The following is a 20,846-nucleotide window of genomic DNA, read 5'->3' on the forward strand; positions in this document are numbered from 1 at the left end:
GCTGCTAGAAATATGTTTTGTGACTTCCAGCACCATTGCTGCTTATTTAGGAACTTTTACGTGACTTTTGTGACCAGTCCTTCAGTTTCCTTAGTTTATTTATTTGTTTATAACATGCCCACCAACAGTAGAGGGACTAATATGGAGGGCAGAACACAAAAATATAGAATACAAATGCAGTCACTGCCATAAACACTGCCTTCCCGTAGGCACCAAGAGCAGTCAGGCAGCACCTGAAGGGAAACACAGCTACAGGTAGGCACTACCGCAATTGGCCAACATACATAAGCAGCTAGTACCACATACCTGCAGGGACCACAATAGACAAAAACATTAAAATAACAAAAAAAAATATTAAAATAAAACAAACAGTTACAATTACAATTACAGTAAAACAGGAGAAAGTTTTAATTTAACACTTTTATACCAATAACTCTGAAGCAGATCAATAACAAGATAATAATTTTTAATTAGTGTTGGTTCTAGCATCTAGCAAAACTAAAACAGATATGTTTTTTGATGTGAGTTTTTATACTGATTTTAAAAGGACAAATTTGTCCATTCATTGGTGATGATTCTAACAGCACTGTAGGTTCATTTAATCAAAATAAGAGAAATCAGGTTCCTATATTATGACTTATCTGCTTCTTGCTAGCTCTAGGATGGGCGGGAAATGACTTGAAGACTTTGGAACGCCACCAGAGTATTCACAAAACAGTAGGAATGCAGTCTGAAGGAAGCCACACATTTTCGGGAAGAATTGTGGCGAGTCCATCCTTACAGGATGTACTTTAACTCATTATGCAAAATAAATAAATGAGAGCAGAGAATAAAAAGGACAAACAGTAAAATTAACACTGTGGTGATAAAAGTAAAACTAAAAATTGATGGGAGAACATTGAGTTGGTAGTTCTCACCTACCATTATGGTTGGGAGGAGTCTTTGTGCTTACAACACAACGCTTTAACGGTGCGTGGTTCGCTGGACTGTTGGAGAATTCCGCATGTCTGCGCTAGTGGTACTGTTCAGGTAGCAAGGGTCGCTTGTATCTCCATCTCTCTCCTGCGTGGGACCTCTCTTTCTATTAGGTTTGGGCATTCCCGGGTAAGATAATCTCCCAAGTCGCGTGACAGAAAGGGGGTGGGATGCCATGTTGCCAAACTCAAACGCTACCAGGTAGAGACATTCTTGGAAGCGAGGTCATTCATCCCTGGCTTTCTGTTTTTTGAACATCATCAGCTACCTAACTTACTCTTCGCTGCTAGAACTGCCAGACTATGGCTTTCTGTGTAAAGCGCAACACTCGTGGAAGAGTGTTAAAAATGTAAATAAGAAATTGGTTTTACTCTTAAATATAATTTTTTCTGAAAGGCACGACATTTCAAAGAATGCAAATTAGGGACAAATCGTCCACAAATCAAAGATAGTAGCAAAGACGCAATAATTTACTAAATGGCTTTCAGTGAGATTTTCAAAGATAATGATTTGATTTTATCTAACAGAATACTTTATCCAAGCAATTAGTCTGTATTTCGATTAAAAACAATTTTAAAATGTTTTATTAAGGTAACATAGTTCTTGGAAAGGACTATAGTAAGAATAACGATGCACAGCAGGAATTTACAAATAATATTTATTTCAGAAATTAGGTTTCTGTACATTGTACAGCTGAAAGTTGTTATATGTTTTGACTAATATATATCAATAAATCATATGCAAATGTTAACTTGATGGCCAGATTTGGCCAAACTAATTGATGAATCTGGCTGGATTTCTCCCAAACCACCTGAATTTTCACACAACAATAGCAGCTTGGCATTTCTTTATTGCTTGTGACAGCTTGTTTCATTTTTTTTATAATGTCTGCCATTCCTTAATTTCTGGGGAGCCATTGTAACAAGAAAAATCAGTGACTGTAAAATGGTGCAATTTATTTCACAAGACTGAAAAAGCCTGCATCTAAAATTAACACTTGTTAGTATTAAACTAGAAACACCACATGACGCGACAGTCAGGTATGTGAAGCCAGCTGGGGGTGGAGGGCAGCTGAGGTTCGGCAACCCTGCGGCTGGCAGACAGGCTGTTGACCTGCTCGCTCCGGGGGCGGTGTAGGGCGGTAGGGTTGGAAAGCTAATGCTCAGCCAGACTTCACGGTGCCAAGTGAGTAGCGGGTTGCATCTGATATATTTTGAAATTCCAGGTGCCAAGAAAACATGCTATCACCTCATAGTTTGGATCTGTAGTACTATTAAGAATATCAGACTTTTTATTGTTTTTTTATAAAAGTATATGGTAGTGTGTATTTCATGATTATATTTATTTGAACTTTAAGTGAATTTTTGCAGTTTTTATATTAAAGTGAAATAAGCTGATTTTATGATCGTGCACAAATACTACTAGACAATTTTTTAAATTTTCAAATGATGTCATTCAGTAGTTCACGTATATGACTTGCACTATACCAAATATTAGCAAATTTCATCAAGTATTTTTTGAGATCCATACTGCAAGAAATGCTAAAAAAACTAAACTTTGAGCTCATGTAGCTCACAAACTATCAGTTTTACAGACAATTATTTACTTACGAAAATTCGCTTATATGTAAAGATTATTTAAAACTTAAAATCAGGAATAAAAATTTTTGGGACTTTTTAAGAATAAAATCTAAAGAGGTGAAGACGAATAGAGAAGAAAATAAACTACAGCGCGACAAGATTAACAAAGTAATTACGGAAAAAAGGGGAAATAACTTCCCCAATTATGGGACAACTAGCCGTAATAATGTTCAGTTACAGTTCTGTCCAAGGAAACACCATGAGGTTTAGCTGCCTGGAACGATAGTCAAAATACAACTGCTCTCAAGGGGAGAAGCAGTACGTAGTTAAAGATGCCTCTCAGGGGTGGAAGCAAAGGTTGGGGGGTAAGAGAGTAGTTCTAAATAAGGTCAGGAGATGATGCGTGGAGTGGCCAAATAGAGGCATATAGAAGCAGAGTAATAACCAACAGAGCAGGTGTGTCAAGAAAGTAAGGATAGGGATCTGCCAGGCAGAGTTTGTGGGGTGCATAAGCATATGGGTCGGTCTAAGCCAGGTCAAGCAGGAGGGGAGGCAAGGAGTGCTTTGCATCAGGCTGGCGGGCTTAGTGAGGACCCAGAAATAGGAAGGAAAAAGGGGTTAGAAGCACAGAAGGCTATACTTAGGGAACTTGGAGAGGGGGTAAAAAAAACCTATTGCTATGGGAGCTATGCTATGTTGGTTCACTGTTGTTAGCCAGGGGTGCTCCAGAGTACTGCACACTGTGTGAACAGAGCTGGTGTCTGCAAGTAAGATTACACAGGGCCATCTCAAAATACAATGCCCCTATCAACAGTACATGTGTAAAGCGAAGCTCCTCGGAGACAGATACCAGCTACTGTGCTTGTGCAACTGGGTCCTATGGCCATGAACAGCTAACAATAATGAGATTATTAGACATGGCAGCTTATGCAGCATTGAGAATAGGAATCTGGCGAACTAGTGGCCCATGAAGACTTTGGATTTACCAGACCAAGTGGCCTGTAGAAAGATTAAAATCAAAAATACCCCAGGAAAAATTAAACTTAGAAAGAAATTAAAAATAGGTAGTAATTGAACACTAAATTAAATAACCATAAATAATAACAAACCAATTGTGCCCATAAGTGTAACAATTTGCGACACAAGTTCAACATGTGCATCCCTAGCATCAACATAGCCCTGTAAACATCTATAAGTGAAGGCTTTACCCTTACAAGTACGGTGCCAATGTGTCTGAATGACTGCATGATACCATGTTTTATCGCATAATCGTCGCACATTTTATACTAAAATCAAGTTTGTAAAGTAGGGGTGCGATTTTTTTGTGAAAAATTTTTTTTGTTAGATAAAGTTAATCATAAAAACCAAACCCATTCATGGAAAGTACGTTTATTTAAAAAGTGGAGTATGTAAGAGCACGCCGAACGATTTAAATTAATAAGTCATGCAACACAAACCTTTCTTCAACTTTAAATAGAAAAACAAAATGTGAATGAGAGCCTGAACTAACACATAACTATTGTCGTAGTACACAACACAAAATAGTGTGGGCCATCAAATGTAGTTAACGCAGCACTCGACAGAGAGTGCGCATTGCATGCAATCTGCGAGATATCAATATTGATATTGGACTACATGTGCACGCTATATACAGGCAGCAACATAACCAAACATGAATGATGCCAACTAGCGTTGGCTACAACTTTATAAGTGGTACACTTAGGCGAAGCAGACAAACAGATAAAGGTTATAATGTTTAAAAAGTCTTTAAAAGAAAATTTACACATCAGACAACTTTGCATTTCCGTTAACTAAATAAGTAAGTGGTATTGTCCAAATAAATATTAGATTTCTACTTTAAAATACATAGTTTTATACGGAAAAGATACTGACACAAAGCGCTCGGAATCTAATAGCCAGACCAAAAACATCATGTGACATTTACGCAAGAGATTTTTTTATACAAATTTTGATGCCCTAAAATATCCATGCGACAATTATGTGATAAAACAGGGTATTTGCAGAAAGGTGACAACTTGGGCAAAAAGTGTGATGAGAACCAATGCTTTCATGTGACCACCTGAGTACAAATTTATATAATATGGGTTATGCAATCAGGCAAGCCACGTAAATGGTTTCTCATGGTCAATACATTGTCTGAGATATGTAGCCATTTCACTGCATCTACTTTTCAGTAGACACACACAGCATCCACCACTATTAACTTTACTGCAAACAAAATATTACTAGTTAGTCTTCTGTTAAGGGATGCCTAACTGGCCACATGTTTGTTAATGCTTTATTCATCATATATTATACACAATATCACCTATAAACAGCACTTATGTTTTTAAACTATCTGTATGGACACAATTCTATAGCCCACTAGTTTTGATATTTATGCTGATATACAATTTACCTGGAGTTGATCATGCTGCAAAATTGTCTCAAATTCATTTCTCCTTATGAGCTCCTTCATTTCATCTTTGCCCATATCAACACGATAGTTGAAATCCCCACACCAGAAGACGTAATCATGCGAGTTTAACGTACGTCCCTAGAATAAAAAAAAATTGTATGTTAGTTTTACACATAAATAAGTACTGTAAAAACTGTTAAAATTAAATCAACATTTCAGCAGCAGAAAAATGTAAAGACAAATATACAGTTCAAAATAGTATCAACAAAAAGTTTACTATATATATATATATATATATATATATATATATATATATATATATATATATATATATATATATATATATATATATATATATATATATATATATATATATATATATATATATATATAATAAAAATAAAATTCTAGCACATGAACAATATTACTATCAAGATTTAAATTACACCAATGGGATATTTATGTGTCATGCCCACTGTAAAAGTCTCCCAAATTTCGAGTTGGCATATGACAAATCAAGTAAATAAATAAAAAAAAAAATATTAGTTCAATCCTAGTGAGCCATACCCAGAGTTTCACAAATTCACAGGAAACATGGCATACATGGTTGGTAGTTGGCAGGTTTTGAAGGAATGCTCTTAAGTAGAGCTTGAATATGTGTCAACTGCTAGGGGGGCAGACTTCATGGAAGTAAAGATATACTTCAATATGCTTTTGTTAAAAATGAGATACCTAAAAGTTCCTAAATGTAAAGGCTATCGACCATTCAATTAGCACTTTTAGTGGACATCCACTTAATGCCTCGAAAAAGATAATTTCATTAATAAGATTAAATACTGCTGATGAAACAAACAATGAAAAATGATGCATACACTTAGTTTTTAAAACTCAATTGGGAAAAGGCTTCTTTTTCTGAGGCAGTAACCAACATCTCAGTTAAGAATTAAAGAGAAAAATAAAAAAACTTTCTCTTTCTATTACTATATGGGCATTGTTTACACAAATTTTGAGCACATCCAATAGTTTTCTATTTTCTTAGCCAAAATAGAATCTTTATATCATAATTCCTATTCCAAAGTTGGACAATGCCAGCATAAAAAATTACTCTTAGAAAATATTCCTAATTATATTAGCAATACTCTGCAGTCACCATTGGGAATGTAATTTTTCTTGTAATTTCTGCATAATCTGCATTCCTCTCAGACACTTGTGACTGTCCCGCAGCAAAGTGAGCACAAACAAAACAAAGAGATGTGCTATGAAACACAAATCTGATTGCCACTGCTCCTTTATTACCTGGAAAAAAAAAAGTATATTAATTTTGCATTGTAGTTCCTCTGAAATTATTGACATCACACAATTACACCAGCATACAGAATATTACAAACCAATGTTAATACTTAAATATATAAACTTTGAAAAACAACATATGGAGAGTACCACTAGGATTGCCCAATTTTCCAACATTGCCATAAAAGATGCTTCCTGACAAGGTGACAGACAACATTTGATCAAGGTAAAACACCAACGTAAAACATAACAAAACAAATTCTTTTAATGGCACCTATATATAATGTGAGTAAAACAGTATTATCAGTAAAAATTACTTATGTGAAGAAAATTCATGATTGCTTAGTTTTTTGGATTCAGGTAGCAATTTATCATTAACGTATGCAACAATGTAAGAGTGTTTCGCTTTAAGCTATGTAAAAAAGAAAATTCATGTTTGCAATATACAAATTTAAGTTAGCTAAAATTATTGCTGGAAAATAGCCACAGATAAATTGGTTTCCATCTAGTCATTTACATGCAAAGTGATTTCTTTATTTTGCAATAAATAACATTTTTTTCTCTCATGCTCAGCTGCAACAGTACTTTCTTTATTTTGCAATAAATAACATTTTTTTCCTCGTGCTCAGCTGTAACAGAATACTTTAAGTACACAAAAATTTAATTTTCACATTATTAGTAAGCCCATCTTTGCACCAAAAGTTCAGCTACTAAATTATTGTTGACAAATAAATAACATGTTTTGAAATCAATGTTTCGGTTCTGCTGGCTTAGCTTAGAAAGAAGCAGCCATGGAAGAATAAGTCTCACATATCTGTAAGGCAAATTTGAGGAACACAGTTTACGATACAAAATAAACAAAATATAGTTTAATATCCATATAAAATATTTCTTTAGCTCTATAGTAAGGGAAACCCTTTACAATAACGGACAGTCAGATACCGTATAACATGGGAAAATTGTCAACCATAGGTCCCAAAATTGTATACATAAATGTAACAAAAAAAACATGCTATAAAATGTTTAGAGGAAATTACTTGAAAGTCAGGTAATATGAAAACACTATGGTGGGAATTACATTTTCTTACAGTAAAAAAAACAACATAAAAGGACAGTTCACTATGGTAGTTATACACATAAAAAAATACCAAGTCCATTTATACCCAAATGAAAATATTTTTCAATTAAAAATAATTGACAGACTTGCACCGGGTGCAAGAAGATCTTAAGATGTTGAGCTTAAATCACCTAGGCGCATCGGTCTACTCCTTGGAATCCCCCTCCTCCCCTGTATTTGGTGTTTTGATTGTGCTCTTCTCTATATTTGTCTCCGGAAGGATCATCATCAGGTGTGCTCAAGCAAGGCTTGCACACCTAACTCGCTAATAAAGGGTTTGAGCCCCTTATTTGCTGTTGTTCCTGCTGATCCTTAAGCAAGTGTAGTATCTGATCGACACGGCGAGTCGACAAGAGGTGAGTCATGGCAAGTTCTTAAATTCACATTTCTGTTTGTGATTGGGTTTGAGGTGGCCAAACCATATAATTTTAAATAGATTTGCATTTATTCTTGTCTAAATTTTGTTTTGGTAGCTGCCCTCAAAATCTTGTTCCTATTTAAATGTTTTAATTACTTTTTTTTGTCAGAGTTTAATTTTAATACTCTGTCTTAAGAGCGTGCATCAGATGGAGTTAAACTTTTTAATGCAGTCATCCAGGATTCGGAAGATTACTACTATACTTTTACATGTTTAGCATTTCTGTTGACGCATTAAAAGAATTTAAATGTTGGTGAACATTTTAAATGCATAACATTTTGAAAATATCAATTGAAAGTTGCTTTAAAAGCATACTGTAATTGCCATTTTCAGCCATTTTTAAACGGCGTTGTAGCCAAGAAATATAGACCAATCTCCATTATGTTTTAATAGGCAGAAATTGTAGTTCCTCGGCAGAAACTTTGTCACTTTGTCCCCTATTGTCACCGTGACAAATCTCGAGTAATCTTCTTAATCCGAAGGCACTGCACGTGTTTATAGCATACTGCTGGGCGCTGGTCTGCCGTGTCTGTGTGAGAATGGAACAAGAGATACTCGCGGTTCCTATCTTGGAATGCGAAGAAGCGTCAAAGAGGAGACGAAGAAAGATTGCTTCCTGAACCGGCGCGCCGCGCGTTGCTGCCGTAAGCTCAGATTACAAGGAAGTATTACAACCCTCGTAAATAATTCCCATCTTACTCGAAAAAGATTCCAGTTCGGCTCTACGATTCGTTAGCATCAGTCACGAAATCATTGAAAATGAGTTAACTCTTTATTAGTGGTTTAATATATATATATAAATTTCACTCTTTTTAAAATAAAAAGAACTCAGTCAATGGACTATTATACTACTTTCTAGTCACTTAATTCAGTTTTTTTATTATAAAAAGATGTAATCAATATGCGAAACCATAAATATGGAGTTAACTCATTTTCGATTATTAGTGACTGAGGCCCTTTCTGCAGGAACTGATTCAAATATTCAAATCGTAGAGGTTGCAGAACGACTTTCAGTATGAGGCTTGGTAGTAAATAAAAAATATTATTTTTATGAGCCTTTAAATAAAAAATAGAATAAAAGGATATAAGAGTAGTATAGCATAGCCGGAGCTGGGACAAGGGTCCAGGGGGAGGTGCGAGGTGCCGAGCCACATCTCTGAATTTGACGTCATGGTGGCCATCTTGGACTCAAACATTCCTCAATATTCCTCAAAAATGACTCAAAATGACACAAAAATTCCCGTTTTGAGGAAAAATTTCACGTTTTTTCCCACTAAAATTCGAAAATTAGTTCAATATTGTGTAAAATAATTTTCAAAATGGAAATAATTTGTTTTGCCTGCATGACCACACAAATGTATAAGATCAGAAACATAATATAATTGATTAAAAATCTTAATTTACTACATATTATTTTCCTGGAAGCTCCAAATATTTTAGGCTGTTTTATTAAATGATGGGTGTAGTAACAACCGCTATTGACCACATAATGTGTACCAATCCGCCAAGCTGTAATTTGTAAACCATGTGTAAACCATTTTGTAATATGTTTTAAGTCACCATTACATGTTTTTTTACCATAAAATTTGTATTCACTGCACGACTGAGTCTAAAACTGGGCCTGATTCGTTCCCTCGCGTTATAAACTTCATGCGCAAAACTTACCCTGGGCGGCACACACCTCCCGGGGGGACAGGCAGTTGTCCTCCATCCGGCGCCATGGCCAGTCATGACCACGCACCACAGAGTTGTCATATTTTCCACCATCATCGGTCAACAGCCTATTGTACGTCTTTTACAATCCATTTCATCAGCCCTGTGGCCAGCCTCCTCCTACTTGGCCAGACATCTTCCGTCACGCATTTAGTTCAATTTTATCACTCAGGTCATCGGTGCATATTATTAGTTATTTGTCTTCCAATATGTAATTAGTGTAAGTAGCCCATCAGGCATCTTCCTGCATGTTTCAATGCTCCATATGTAATCATCAGAAACTCTTAATGTAATTTCGTATGTACCACGTCCGCCTTGTGATATAGCGGACCCAGTGTCCGGAAACGTCCGCCACATTTCGGTGTCTCCTTTTCGTTAGGTATCAGTGAACTCGTAGTGTTGATTGCATCACACTGACGCGTGACCCGTAAGCCGGACTTCTGCTTGCCAGCAGACCACAGTGAATATGGTCGAGTTCAATACTCAGCAGTGAATCAGGCTAGGGTACAGATAGCGGCGTGCACAGAATGGGGATTACAAATAAACCCACCGTCGAGTGATTTAAGAGTTTCATTTTGTAAGCAAAGGCGTCCTGGACCGTCACAACAGTTCAAGAAATTCCACTACCCACGCGCCACTGTCTCCGGCCCTAAGAACCCTCGTGCTCCATACCGATTCACACAGGGAGACAGTGGGATCCATGTCAAGATAAAGATAATAATAATAATAATAATAATAATAATGAATCACAATAAAAATAAACTTACCAGTAGCACCTCCCAAACCAGTTTTGACTGAATCAACAGCTACATCTCTAATATAAGGCGTGTGTTCAGGACGAACAAACAGGTACAAACACACACCAACAAGTTGTACATAAGTAATCATCACATATTGCTGATTTCGAGACAGCACCTTTTGTAACTCTTCACCCCATGCTTTGGCATTTTCTGAACTGAAATAAAATAACAAAATTAAATTCCATTGTATTGTGATAGTTTTTATTTCATGCACTTAGGATTGTAATAAACTGAAAAATTTAAAGTCATTTTAAGAGAGTAATTTCACAGCACATTGAGGTCAAACAAATGAACACAAAATAATTAAATTTAAATGGTATTATGGTATATATAAAATTAAAATTTCATTTGTTACAAAAAAATCACACTGAAATATAAATATGGGTTACATTGAAAATTATCTTGCTATTTTCTTACTGATGAAAATTCTTTTTTTCAATTATAGTACACCAATCCCTCACTTAACACATCTTCAAATTGCACACATTCGTTTAGTGCAATGTTAATTTTACCGCCCCAGTCTTGAATAGCACGTCTGTAAATTTCAGTTAGCACATAATCGCCACAGACAAAAACAAAGTTGGGCATTACGCCACGAAGTCTGCTTCAGCTTGGTAAACAACAAATTGTACCATGGTATACAGTTAGTTATACAAAGGGGGAAGATGTGCGTGCGCAGGTTTGACTATGCTATTGGCTGTTGTACACTCATCAGCTATGGCAAGTTCAGTTGTGGCTTTTAAGTGTAAAAAAACAAATGTTTTTACTTCCACGCGTATGCTGCTGGGTCGTACTATTGTCGCCCGGCCACAGACCTGGCAGCGATGAACTTCAGTCTAGCCAGTGGCAGGGAACTTGCACGCACAAACATAAAGCAATGTCTGCCTATTTGTGTGCCGGTAACTGTACGTGCGCAAGCACCTGCAGTTGGAATCATATTGGAATCATGGCTCCAAGTGAGAGCATAATGCATCATGTTCAAATATTTCAGACAAAACTAGGAGTATTACGGCGTGCAGAATGTCATGAAGGCCACACTTATATTGGTTACACGTTAGTTTTAAGCAAGTCAACTGTGCGCACAATTGTACAAAATAAGGACTCTATCAAACATCTGATGCTGTTAGTTGTACTAGAGGAAATATATTTGACATTAGATACCGGAACAGAAATGAACATATGATTCACATGGAATTTTTTTTTAAATGAATGGTGCAATGAAAAAAAAATACGGGCATGATAGGCCCAGCGGTGATATGTGAATAAGCAATTTAATTTTTGAAAAATTAAAGTGTAAATATCTGAACGGTAACATTGATTTCACTGCCAGTAAAGGGAGCTTTTAAAAGTTCGTGGAAAGGTATGCGACATGAGCTTGAAGGTAACTTCTGGGAGGGCAAGCCAACCAACCGACTGACGATAAGTACATAACCACCTATCTATCGTTACGCTTTGTCATACTTGTCATACAAAATATTCAATGGTAGGTTTATAAAGATAAATGGTATGTCATTTATCGTTGAGTGATATTCTACGAATTTATATTACATAAAGAATATTTCCGTACACATTTTGGAAAACAAAGTAAATAAAAAGTTTTATTTATAGAAATTAATGCTTCAGAATATGCAATTTCGAATAACACTACCATTTTTAGGAACACATAGTCATGCTATGTGAGGGATTGTTGTACATATAACTGTGCCTAACCACCCAGTGGGTGCAAAATTGTGCTCCTGAAGATTTTATATACAATTTTTTTTTTTAAAGGGTATTGCAACTATATACTACAAAATTCAGTCAGATTTGAAAGTGAAATACCACTTTTTTAGAGAAATCTTTGTAATCAACTTTAACATAAGTTTTAAGTCCCCAAAAAATTATGTCTATTCGGAATGCACTAAATTCAAGGCCCATATTAACACATCAACTGGAATTCAAACAAATGATGTGGTTACCCTAACAGAGTCCATAAACTGAAAGCTAAGCGTTTTTGATACCTCATGACTCTTTCACATTATTTTATGTTTTAAGTGTGAAAAGATTTAGTTCTACCTACTACAGCCTACAATCATATTGTTACTAGAGACGAGGCCACAAGGCATGCCAGCAGCCCAGCTAGCCAGGCAGCTGGCTCGTTAACCCGTGGGTGGAGTGAAGTCCATTACATCTACATGCCTAATCAGATTAGCAATGGCACCTCACTACCCCCCTCCCACCACTTGACCCTTCCTTAGCACTTTCTCATTGTGACTGGAGAACTCTTTGCGGCCCTGGAGGGTTTGGCACGTTCCCAGAACCATACCTGCTTGAAGTGTCGTAACTAAGATGCCATTGTTCTAGGACGCAACACTTCCAAGGTGTACGAAACCATTCCCGAAGGGAGCTGAGGGGTATAAAAATGGTGATGCCAGCCTCGAGGCAATGAAGTGAAGAGGGCGAGAGACCACCTGCTGTGCGAAGGTGGATGATGAGGAACGAGCTTCGTGTGCGAAGAATGGTACATTGAGGACTGAAGCATCTAAGCTGTGGTAGGTGTGGGGCAGAGATGAGTGAGTAGTGCGAGGCAGTGTGTTAAAGCAGAGGTGAGTGGTAAGAGATGAGCAGTTGTGAGAGCAACTGAGCTCCATTGGGTGAGTAAATTCTGGACCTTATGAAATAGTGATAAATTTGTGAATGGACAATTTATTTGCTATAACTTAATAGTGTAAATATTAGGTAATAAATAAAACTGCATTTAATTCATTGGGCTATCCTTTACGAACCTGTTTTCCCACTCGTAACATTAACAAAACAAACTAGGGACATTTGGTCAAACAATATGACCCAAATAAGACTTTATGCAGATGGATGCCCTGGTCAATACAAGAACCTGAATAGTGACTGGCAAGTTAGCCCAGTAGCTCTGTAAAAAGGCTCCTCATGATAATTCCTGTATTGGTACACTCATTCCTGGCTCTGGATCAGATATTTCACTGTCTCAATAAGACTGTCCGTAAAAAAATATACCATCCTTACGCCTGAAGAATACAGTAAAATATTCACAGATTTGGGTATGGTAAAATGACTTGCATCCCATGTTCCTGTCTTAAGACTGGAAAGCAGCAGTTTCATTAGATTTTAAATCAACTGGGCAATAATACTTAAAATTTTCTCCCAGTAATGACGTCGTCCGGGCCTGCGGCCCCTTTGAGCCCGATATGCCACCGCCCAAACACCACCACCCTCAGTTCAAACCTCCCGCTAACGAGTGCGTGCGTGTGTGCGTGTGTGCGTGTGTTGGTCGCCCGGCAAGAGGGCGCTGTAGAGCCAGTGCGCCGCACCCCTATATGTATTTAATAATTATTGTAACCTTTTCTTTTCGCCCTAAAATAGTGTCACGACGATTCAGTAAGTGAGTGTCATTTGTTTTATTAATCTATTATATTTTTGTAATAAAGTACGTGCAAGCACGGACAAGGACGCTCCCTAGCGGGCGACGACGGAACCAACATATAACTTTATTCAAACTAATTTACCACATAAGTAATTATTACAGACGGTCTGGTCGTGGATGTGTATCTGGTAATTTTATAAAGGGTTCATGTTATTTTCTATAATAACCCGGGGCACGCAATAACTAAGATCTTAACGGTAATTGTGTTGGGCGCGAAGGGCGCCATGTTTCCTGCCGCAAGCCCTTGTCTCACCCCAGTCTCCTTCTACAGCCGGCCGAGAGCGGACGTCTCTGCAGACACCCCGAGGACATCACCGTTGTCTCACCGATAAGTAATTCTGTTAATTTAAGTAATTCAAATCGTTTTCTTTTCATCCTCGGGGCCTCTCTCGGTCGGTGGGGCTGCTTAATTAGTAATTTATATGCTCTCAGGAGTATTTTTAACCACTTGTGCTTTACGTAAAAGTTTGAGGCGACCACGTGTGTGGTCCGCCTCCTCAACTAAACCGATTCATGCCTTGGGCGTTTTTAACAGTGTAAAGGAAGGACTGTATGAGGACGTGTAACGTAGAAGTAAATAAACCCAACTTAATTGAATCACGTGTCTTTGTGTTCGGGGGGGGGGGCACGTGGGTCCTTAACCCAGTCAGCGGCGTGTGGGACGCCCTGAGAGCCCACTGCGGTTAAGTAGAAGCGTGCCCGACGCTGAGAGCGGGCTAGGGTAGGGACAGCTGTGGAATTAGATATCAGGAGGGCTAATATCTCGCCGCACACGGGCCACGAAACACTGAGTAAGAGCATCAAGCCGGGTCCACGTGCCCACTCATGTGGTGGCGCCCACTATTTCCACCAATAATTCAGATCGTAACACCGGTACGCCCTCAGTATAAAAGATAAATTTGTTACAAATAGACAGGGTATTGTGAACTAATAAGCATTTTAGTGCCTTTCTATTATGATACACATATTGAAAATTAAAAAAAACTATAAAATTAATCCACTGCCTCTAGAAACAGGTGTTGCTGTTAAAGAACTCAAACTGAGAGAATTGGAAAGCATTTTGGTAATGACTGGTGATGCATTACAAAATGAAGATACTACAAAAGGTCTGTAGCTGTTTCAGTTTGATCAAGATAAAAGTTTTGTAAAAAATATGTGTGTAATGGGGATGCTAAAGACTTTGTTGCTAGACTGAAATACTGTTTGATGTAGGAGACATTTCATACAATAATTGAACTTGATTGTGTGATGATTAAACATCAACATGCTTTTTTTTTAAATCTGTATTTTAAACTATGGTTTGAAAAAATTTTAAATATATAAACTTCTTTCTTTTTAGAAGTTACCTACAAATCATGTTTAATCCATTTCTGGCATCATAACTGGCCTTATCCAAAACATATATTCCACTTAGTAAATATTTATATCAAAACTTTTTCTAATGCATTGTCATTTAATCACATGGGAATAATCTATGTGCTCAGATAAGAACACTTTTAAAAAAGGATGTGCATATTCATATTATATATATTTTCCTACTTATCTCAGTACTATCTATTTTGGACAAGACAAGTTTTTGCAAATCACCTCCTTATACAAAAATAAAACAAGCTTCATACTGGTTGGTGTGCCCAATTTCAAAACATTTTGCTTTTAAAAGAAAATTTCTCGCTGTTTTTGAAATTACTCTCACAAAGCTTTTCCTACTAGTTTTGTTTCTCATCCCTCTTAATTCTTAAGTAAATAGAACAGCAGTTATCACATTATGTGTCAAAATATAATTACTAATATTTTATCAATAAATAAACTATTGAATGAATAAAAAAAAAATATAACTAAGCCTTTAATTGTAAAAAAAAAATTATTAAAGGAGTTATTCTTTACAACGCCACATGACTGGCAGTACGCAAATTATCACAAACTGGTGGAAAAATTTTGTTAATTGAAATAAGTTTATATAATACAGGTCAAAGATAACATGTACAATTGTTTATTATACAGCATACATAGTTAAGAGCACTAAAATAATAGGATTGGTTTTAAATTATTCCCAAATAGTATCTATAAAAGGAAGCGTTTTCAAAAGACACATTTAATTCTACAACTTTTATCCTTCCTAAATTGCATTAAAATAATCAAATAAATTTTGATTTGTGTAAAAAAAATGATGAATCAAAAATGATAAGAACTTTTCCTCATAATGAATTACTTAAGATTGTCTGTTGCTCAAAATATCATGATTCAATATAAAAGTTTGTAATGCTACATAAAACATTTTATCAACAATTAATTAAAAAATTCCTCATCATCATTATGATTCTCCAGCATGTAACCTGACCGAAGCTACTGTGTTGATTCCTTTAGAATAAGTTTATAATTACGATAGGACAATCAGTCTCAGTGTTAACTGCTATCATGGCTGGCCAATCCCCAGAAATGGTATACAATGCATGATTCTCTTTCCTTAATGGTTCAAAACCTGCATGACTAGGCATATAGGCTTGGGCCTCAGATGCTCAAACTGTACTCATTAGGAAAAAAAAAGTTTTTAAATTAAAGTAATAAGTTTCCTCGAATGGTGCGAAACAAAATTTTGTGATGGACCTTTTACCATAATTACTATTACTTTATAGCTTCATTTTGCAGTTCTACAATTTGCAGTTTTGCAATATCACTCAAATTCTCAAGAGCATGATTTAAATGCTCTGCATTAATACTGCCCAAATATTTAAGAAAACTATATCCACTGGTGTTCAGTAATCTATATACTTCGTGAAGTTTTTGGAGGTGCATTTTTTAAAGCCAGAAACTATGTCTTAAAATTAACGCCATTCTTAAGTGCACATAACTAGATCAAATGGGATTTTGCTGCAGAAACTATGCAGCTTGCAGATGTTTCTATTCAATGTTCTGTGCAAGTAAAGATTTCTACAGTTTTTGCTAAAGTAATTATTTTAGTTATGGGAGTCTCTACCACAGACAAGGCAGCCGTATAATTTACTATTCATTATTTCACTGCTTGTAAATTCTTTTGCAATGGTTACAGTTTACATGTTATATCCAGCCTAATATCTTTAAATAAAAAAAAAGTGTGTGCATGTAGTCTGCGTGCGACAGAAGTGAATCATATTGCTTAATTTGGTATATATAGAGATAAATTATTTTATAGAACAAGTGATAATCATTGAGAATAGTAATGATGCTGGTATGATCTCTAATGAAAAAAAAAAAAAAAACTAAGGAGCAGACAAACATAGCAGTGTACAAGAATTCCGTAGCATCAATGCTGCATCATTTCTACCTCTTCCCTGCAGTCTCCCTTTCGACCATTACAACTAGCATAGACCATGCTACACTTCATACCTATCCTCCTTTTTGCCATCTTCCCATTTGACCGCTAGTGGATGCGTTGGAGTGGCATCGCCGTATACGCACTCTCCTCAACCGGTTCCCCCACACATACATAACTATTCCCCTCATGCAAATGCAATTTTTGTAATGCTGCCCCCTCAGCAAAGAAGTTTCACTTCAATAGAGTTTCATTCATTTTGATATTCTTCTGCCTAAAAATCCAGTGCAATGTTAATTTTTGAAATTTCACATACACATACCCAAACATTTTTACCTCTTGTTGTTACTGATGGATACAAAAACCAAACAAATCATTGAAATCGGGGAAAGAATAGGCAATAACCTATGAAAAGGGTTCACCTCAGCATTTGTAATTTTGAGAAACCATGGAAAAATGAAATCAGGATAGCTGGACAGAGAATCTAATTCGGGTACATGTGCACTTACATACATATTTACAAGTAAGAAATAAGTGAATACAGAAGTATTATTTACCTTGCAGCCATGATGTTCCCAGCATTTAAATCCACAATTTCCTGAAAGCCAATTGCATAGATGTCTTTAGGAACATCGTCATCAAGGCCATGTGTCACATCAACCAAAGCTGTAAAATAGTATGGATCAAAATTGTTAAATAGCATTTTAAAAATCCAGTTGTATATTACAATAATAATTTTTTAAAGTATACAATAAAATATTGTTTACCCAGCCCTTGTTGACCCGGATCTCCAGATAAACCGATCATATTTGTAGACATTTTATTTCATGTTCACATATTAAATGACAATTGAATTCTACATATTTGCAAACAAAGACGGATAGCACACAATAAAGTACCTGACCCTGCTTTGTTAAAACACCATACATGTTTGGATGATTAATTCTTTGTTAAGAAATGATGTAAACAGTTATTTTTATATTTTTTAATTACTTGTAAATAATATAGGGCCTGTATACTATGTAATTTTGCTATCAAAAAATAGTTTTTTTATCATAGTAAACTTTAAGTCTGAACATTTAAAAATTTTATTTTGCTTAAAAACCCACATTACTTGGATTATCCATATTTCTGATTGTCCAGATTGCCTTTGGTCCCAGATAGTACAGATAAACGAGATTTAACTGTAATTCCAAGGGAATTGTGACAAAAAATTTATCTGACAATGAATATTATATTTAGTAATGCTGTGTTTTCAAGAACAAGCCACCTGTCATTAACAGTTATAGCCAAGTATCTTTTTAATAAATAATTATTTTAATGCTTATAACAAATAAGCTAAATCCTGCCTACAAATGATACTATACCAACAATGTAAAGAAAATATAATAATTTAAAATTGGAAATCATGATGACTAACATAAGTTACAATAATCTAAATAAATAATTATTGCATAAAAATTGCAGTTTTTGGAAGACATGAATAATTTTCCACATAAAACCAGCTATGTTAAAATTAAAACTGATAGGGAAACGATTGTGAAACAAAGTATTTGCTAAGTAATGCCACATACTCATTGAAAAATTGTGTAATTCATAAAATGTCAATTACAAATTACTTACTGGTACATGCCTAATTTTTCAATGTAATTGTTGCCATTGCCCAAGCATTATTTTTAGTCAGGGTAAGATGTTTTACATCCTACAGTCATAAAAGTCTCGTCATCACCCTGGAAGTTTTGCCTAGCAAACTGTTTCTTCGTGTACAGGAATAAGTGGAAGTTAATAAATCAAAGATCTGTCTGGGCTGTATGTCGAATGCTCAAAAACTTTCCACTTGAAACTTTTGAGTGGTGCTTGGGTTTGAAGCTCTGTGTGAGGACAAGTGTTGTCATAAAGCAAGCAGACTTTGCTTGTCAGCATGCCTCTAAAATTGTTTTGAATTGAACATCTAAGATGTCTCTAAGTCCCACAATATGAATCAACATTAATATGGTACAGGGAGGCATGAAGTCAATCAGGAGAATGCCTTATCTATCCCAGAAAATAGAAGCCATTCATTTTTCATGCTAAAATTGAAGTTTTTAATTTTGTGGCTTTTGGGGAATTCATATGAGGCCACTGAATTGATTGTTGCTTGGATGCTGATGTGTGTTGACAAACCCACTTCTCATCCCCAGTAACAACATGACTAAGAAACTCATCACCTGCTTCTGCATGCTTGTGAGGAAGTTGAGTACGTAGCACATTCTTTTCTTTTTGTGCTCTTCCGTTAACATTTTATATATGGTACCTTAAAGTCACAGTCACAGCTTCACAAAAAGTTATCATAGACACCTGAGATATTGAAGCAGTTGCTCGGTTTTTCGGCACTGTAAAGCATTCCTTCCCCTCCTTTCCCCTCCCTCTCCAACTTCCTCTTCCTACCCCTCTCTTCCTATCTTCCCCGCCGCCTCACCAGCGCTCCCTGTCGGAGTGTTTTCACGGCCTATATATTGTCCCGTCCCTAGCGTATTCCTTGCAGTCGTTCGGTCTCCTGACTTGAAGGCTGTCACTGCGGCGGTGGCTCTGTGTTCCGGTATGTACTCGGCTGTGAAATTTAACGTCTGTATTTAGTATTGTTCTTGCTTGCACGTTGTGGCCGCGCCTTCATTTTTTTTATTGCTGCTTTGTTAAATGTAATTGCCACCAATGTTTGGACCCTTCAGGTCATTTGATTTGGGTTTCTTTTTCTCACGCCGAGTAATGCCCGTAGCATGTTGGAACATTTCTGCGGCTGTATATGGGCATGCCACGATGGCATTGGACACTTCTTATCAAGCCGCATTATAAGTTCTCTTTTGATTCTGCCTTCACTTTTCTGCCTTCAGTTTTCCGCCTAGCTGCCCATATTACTTGTTCTGCTTCTTTACAGCGCTTTGCCACCATGTCCGCTTTACTTTTGCTTACTTTGTTTTATTTGTGTGAATGATTGTATGTATTTCGCGTACCGCGGGAGCGCAGTCAAATATGCCCCAATGAGAATCATATGCTGTTTTATAAACTGTAACCTTTATTAACTTGTTATAACTTATATAACTTGCATGAATAAATTTCTTTTTTTGGTATTTTACATCTCTGCTTTGCACCAGCTTCCCACTGTCGGGTTTTAATGTAAAACCCCTCCCCCTGCCTTTGTCTATGTCAGTTGTAGTCGATTGGACTTGTCTCCAATCGGCTTCAATATGATTTTATGCAATTCAATTTGAGACCTATTCGCTCCAATTGCTTCCTTTGTTTTTTGAAGAAGGGCATCAGAGGTCACAGATGGACCACTTGTTCTATGTTCTTTATGAACATCAGTCCTGCCTCCAGAGAAAGCACAACACCATTTTGTTACATTTTGTCTATTCATAATTTTCCCATAGACGGAAACATATTATTGAATATCTGCTGGACGCACACATTTTGCATGACAAAAACGTATAATGGAACACACTTCACATTTGGCGGGACTTTGAAGTCACGCAGCCATTATAAACACATGCTACTTGAAACACACTAGCGTAGAAATAACAAATGACCGGAAAGAAAAAATACAAACAAAAGGTTCAAGGTTACAATCTGTGTAACCAACACACTCACCAAAACTTTCAAGGTGTCTGTGGTGTATCTTTACTTTTCGAAACACTTTTATATTAGTCCAATTATTTTTTTTCCTACTACAAAGCAGAAAATTTAAACATTGAAAATAAAGATTGACATACTCAAAAACCTCAGCCGAGACAAGCGAATAGCTTCAGCTCGACTCTTGTTGAAAGTCAAGTCCA

The 20,846-nt window shown here is 36.3% G+C and overlaps 1 protein-coding gene across 3 annotated transcripts in view; it reads right to left on the minus strand.

The window, feature by feature from the left end:
- Window positions 1-20,846, minus strand: part of LOC134529347 (synaptojanin-1) — a 214,961-nt gene that overhangs the window by 54,233 nt on the left and 139,882 nt on the right. For all 3 annotated transcript variants that reach the window (XM_063363310.1, XM_063363309.1, XM_063363311.1), the window contains 4 exons: window positions 17,595-17,703; window positions 10,280-10,467; window positions 6,125-6,270; window positions 4,975-5,112 (listed from right to left, as the gene is read on the minus strand). In XM_063363310.1, coding sequence (XP_063219380.1) covers window positions 4,975-5,112; window positions 6,125-6,270; window positions 10,280-10,467; window positions 17,595-17,703 — 581 coding nt within the window. The remainder of the gene's footprint in view (window positions 1-4,974; window positions 5,113-6,124; window positions 6,271-10,279; window positions 10,468-17,594; window positions 17,704-20,846) is intronic.

The sequence above is a fragment of the Bacillus rossius genome, chromosome 2, assembly GCF_032445375.1.
Source record: "Bacillus rossius redtenbacheri isolate Brsri chromosome 2, Brsri_v3, whole genome shotgun sequence".
NCBI lineage: Eukaryota > Metazoa > Arthropoda > Insecta > Phasmatodea > Bacillidae > Bacillus > Bacillus rossius.